This window comes from Caenorhabditis briggsae (assembly GCF_000004555.2).
Source record: "Caenorhabditis briggsae complete genome, chrI, whole genome shotgun sequence".
In the NCBI taxonomy this organism is placed as follows: Eukaryota; Metazoa; Nematoda; class Chromadorea; order Rhabditida; family Rhabditidae; genus Caenorhabditis; species Caenorhabditis briggsae.
This window is the reverse complement of record NC_013489.2, coordinates 679759-682049: the sequence shown is the minus strand read 5'-3', so window position 1 is coordinate 682049 and position 2291 is coordinate 679759. Positions and strand designations below refer to the sequence as shown.

The 2291-nt window shown below is 34.2% G+C and overlaps 1 protein-coding gene across 1 annotated transcript in view; it reads left to right on the top strand.

The window, feature by feature from the left end:
- Positions 1 to 1863: 1863 nt before the first annotated feature.
- Positions 1864 to 2291, top strand: part of Cbr-adr-1 — a gene marked incomplete at both ends in the record, with an annotated part of 9020 nt that continues 8592 nt past the window's right edge. The window contains one exon of the mRNA XM_002646425.1: positions 1864 to 1947. Coding sequence (XP_002646471.1) covers positions 1864 to 1947 — 84 coding nt within the window. The remainder of the gene's footprint in view (positions 1948 to 2291) is intronic.

Genomic DNA, 2291 nt, shown 5'->3' with positions numbered 1-2291 from the left:
GGGCGCCAAATTTTGGGTTTTTCTGAATTTGGGTTTTTCTGAATGCCTGAATTTCGAATTTTGGAATTTCTGAATTTTCGAGTTTCTGAATTTGTGAATTTTGTGAATTTTTGAATTTTTGAATTTCTGAATTTTTGAATTTCCGAATTTGTGAATTTTGTGAATTTTCGAATTATTTTATTTTTGAATTTCGGAAATTTCGAATTTCGGATTTTTTGAATTTTGTGAATTTTTGAATTTCTGAAATTTTCGAATTTTCGAATTTCCGACAACCAGAATTTCTGAATTTTTCAATTTCGGAATTTCGGATTTTTTTGATTTTCTAATTTTTCGAATTTTCGAATTTCTGAGTTTTTGAATCTCTGAATTTTTGAATTTTTGAACTTCTGATTTTCAGAATTTCGGAATTTCAGGATTTCCGAATTTATGAAAATTCAAAAAAGCCCAAAAAATACCAATTTCCGCTTGAAAAACTGAAAAAAAGGACATCTGGACACACAGAATTACAGAGGGAAATTGAGGAAAATGTGATTTTTTAGGCAAAAAATCGATTTTTGGGGATTTTTCATGCAAGATTAGTGAATTTTTAGATGGAATTTTATAGGAAAAATTCGAAAAAGCACCATTTTGTCGTCCCAATAGAGATTTGTCGTTCGCCGTCTTTCGAAACCATTCCATTGATTTTTTCTGAAAAATTATTTTTTGAAAAAAACATTTTTTTTTTGGGATAAAACGACTTTTTTAAGACAACAAGCGGATTTCATGGCTAGAAATCTGAGAATTTCATAATCCAGACACCCGATTGATGACGTGTATTAGCCAAAAAGTGGGCGGAGCCTAGTTAAACAAATGGAGGGAAATTCAAAAAAGGTTTAAAATTCGAAATTTATGAAGCAATTTAAGAAGAAATATCCTAAATAAATGCTTTTCTGATTATTTCAAACAGGTTTAAATCTGGAAAACTTAAAATTCACCTGCAATTTCATTTTTAAGACATTTCCACATTTTTAAAGCATTTTTTATATTTTTTGCACTGTTCTAGGTTAAATTTAACCTTAAAAATCCAATTTTTCACCCTAGAACCCTCAAAAATTATGTTATCCCTCCGAATTTCGGTCCGGAATAGCAAAAATCGAAGCAAACGTGGCACTATACGCAGAAGCGATGCAAGCGCGCTCCACTGGACTTTTCGTATCGACTTTTTTTCCGTGAATTTTACTGGTTACAAAACAGTTGTCAGGCAGAAAATATCGGTTTTTTAGTCGAATTTTAGCGATTTTTGCGGTTTTTTAAATGAAAAATCGTGTAGGATTGGTTTAAAACCCAAAAAAGCGTTGAAAATTCGACGAAAATCGGTGAAAAATCATGGTTTTTGCGAGAGTTTAGGCCTAGTGTGTTTCAATGGTTTTTGATCGATTTTTGGTGGTTTTTTGAGACTTTTCAGCATTAAAAGTGATCTTAAAGCCCAAAAATATCATAAAAGCCTCGAAAATTCGACAAAATTCGGTGATAAACCAAGATTTTTGCTGAAGTTTAGGCGGGCTTAAAGCTCGAAAATATTTATGGTCTTTATCGATTTTCAATGGTTTTTGAGTCTTTTCTTGCTCTCAAATTTGATTCAAAAAACATTTTTTCCCAATTTTTCAAATTTTTTCAATTGATCTTCACGAACACAGATCTAGCCGATCTATTTCCAATTTTCGGTCATTTCTGTGCTCGTTTCTCTGCTTTTTATCCTATTTTTCATGTTAATTTATCATTATCCGGTTCGAGTTCCAACAAAAACATTTTTATTGAAAAGTCTCAAATCTAACCGTACCGAATAATGATTTCAGGTGTGAATTAATAATACCCTCCCAAAGTATGGATCCAAATCTTAACTTCAACTACCCCTACAGCGATAACTACTCTGGCTCCGGTGCTGCCACCGGCGATACCAACGATTCCGTACGTCTAAAAACGTTTTCCAGCAAACTTTCTTGGCGGGGTTTTAACGATTTTTCCAATTTTTTTAGTATAAAAGAACCCCCCGGGCAGTTTTTATGGTCGTTTTTCGTATGCGTTATCGTACTCAAAAAAGTACGAATAAGCACGTCCGAAAATGGCTGGGCTTGTTCGAACTTGTCTGGTCCAGATCTAGCACAAAAATAGGCATAGTTGCAAACGGGCCGACCCGGGCAGATGGCGGGCCGGCAGATAACTCGGCTTCAGAACAAGATATTTTGACGGATTTGATGTCAAATGATAGATCTCGACGAGGTCCATCTTAGCTATGCCACACGGGCCGGGCT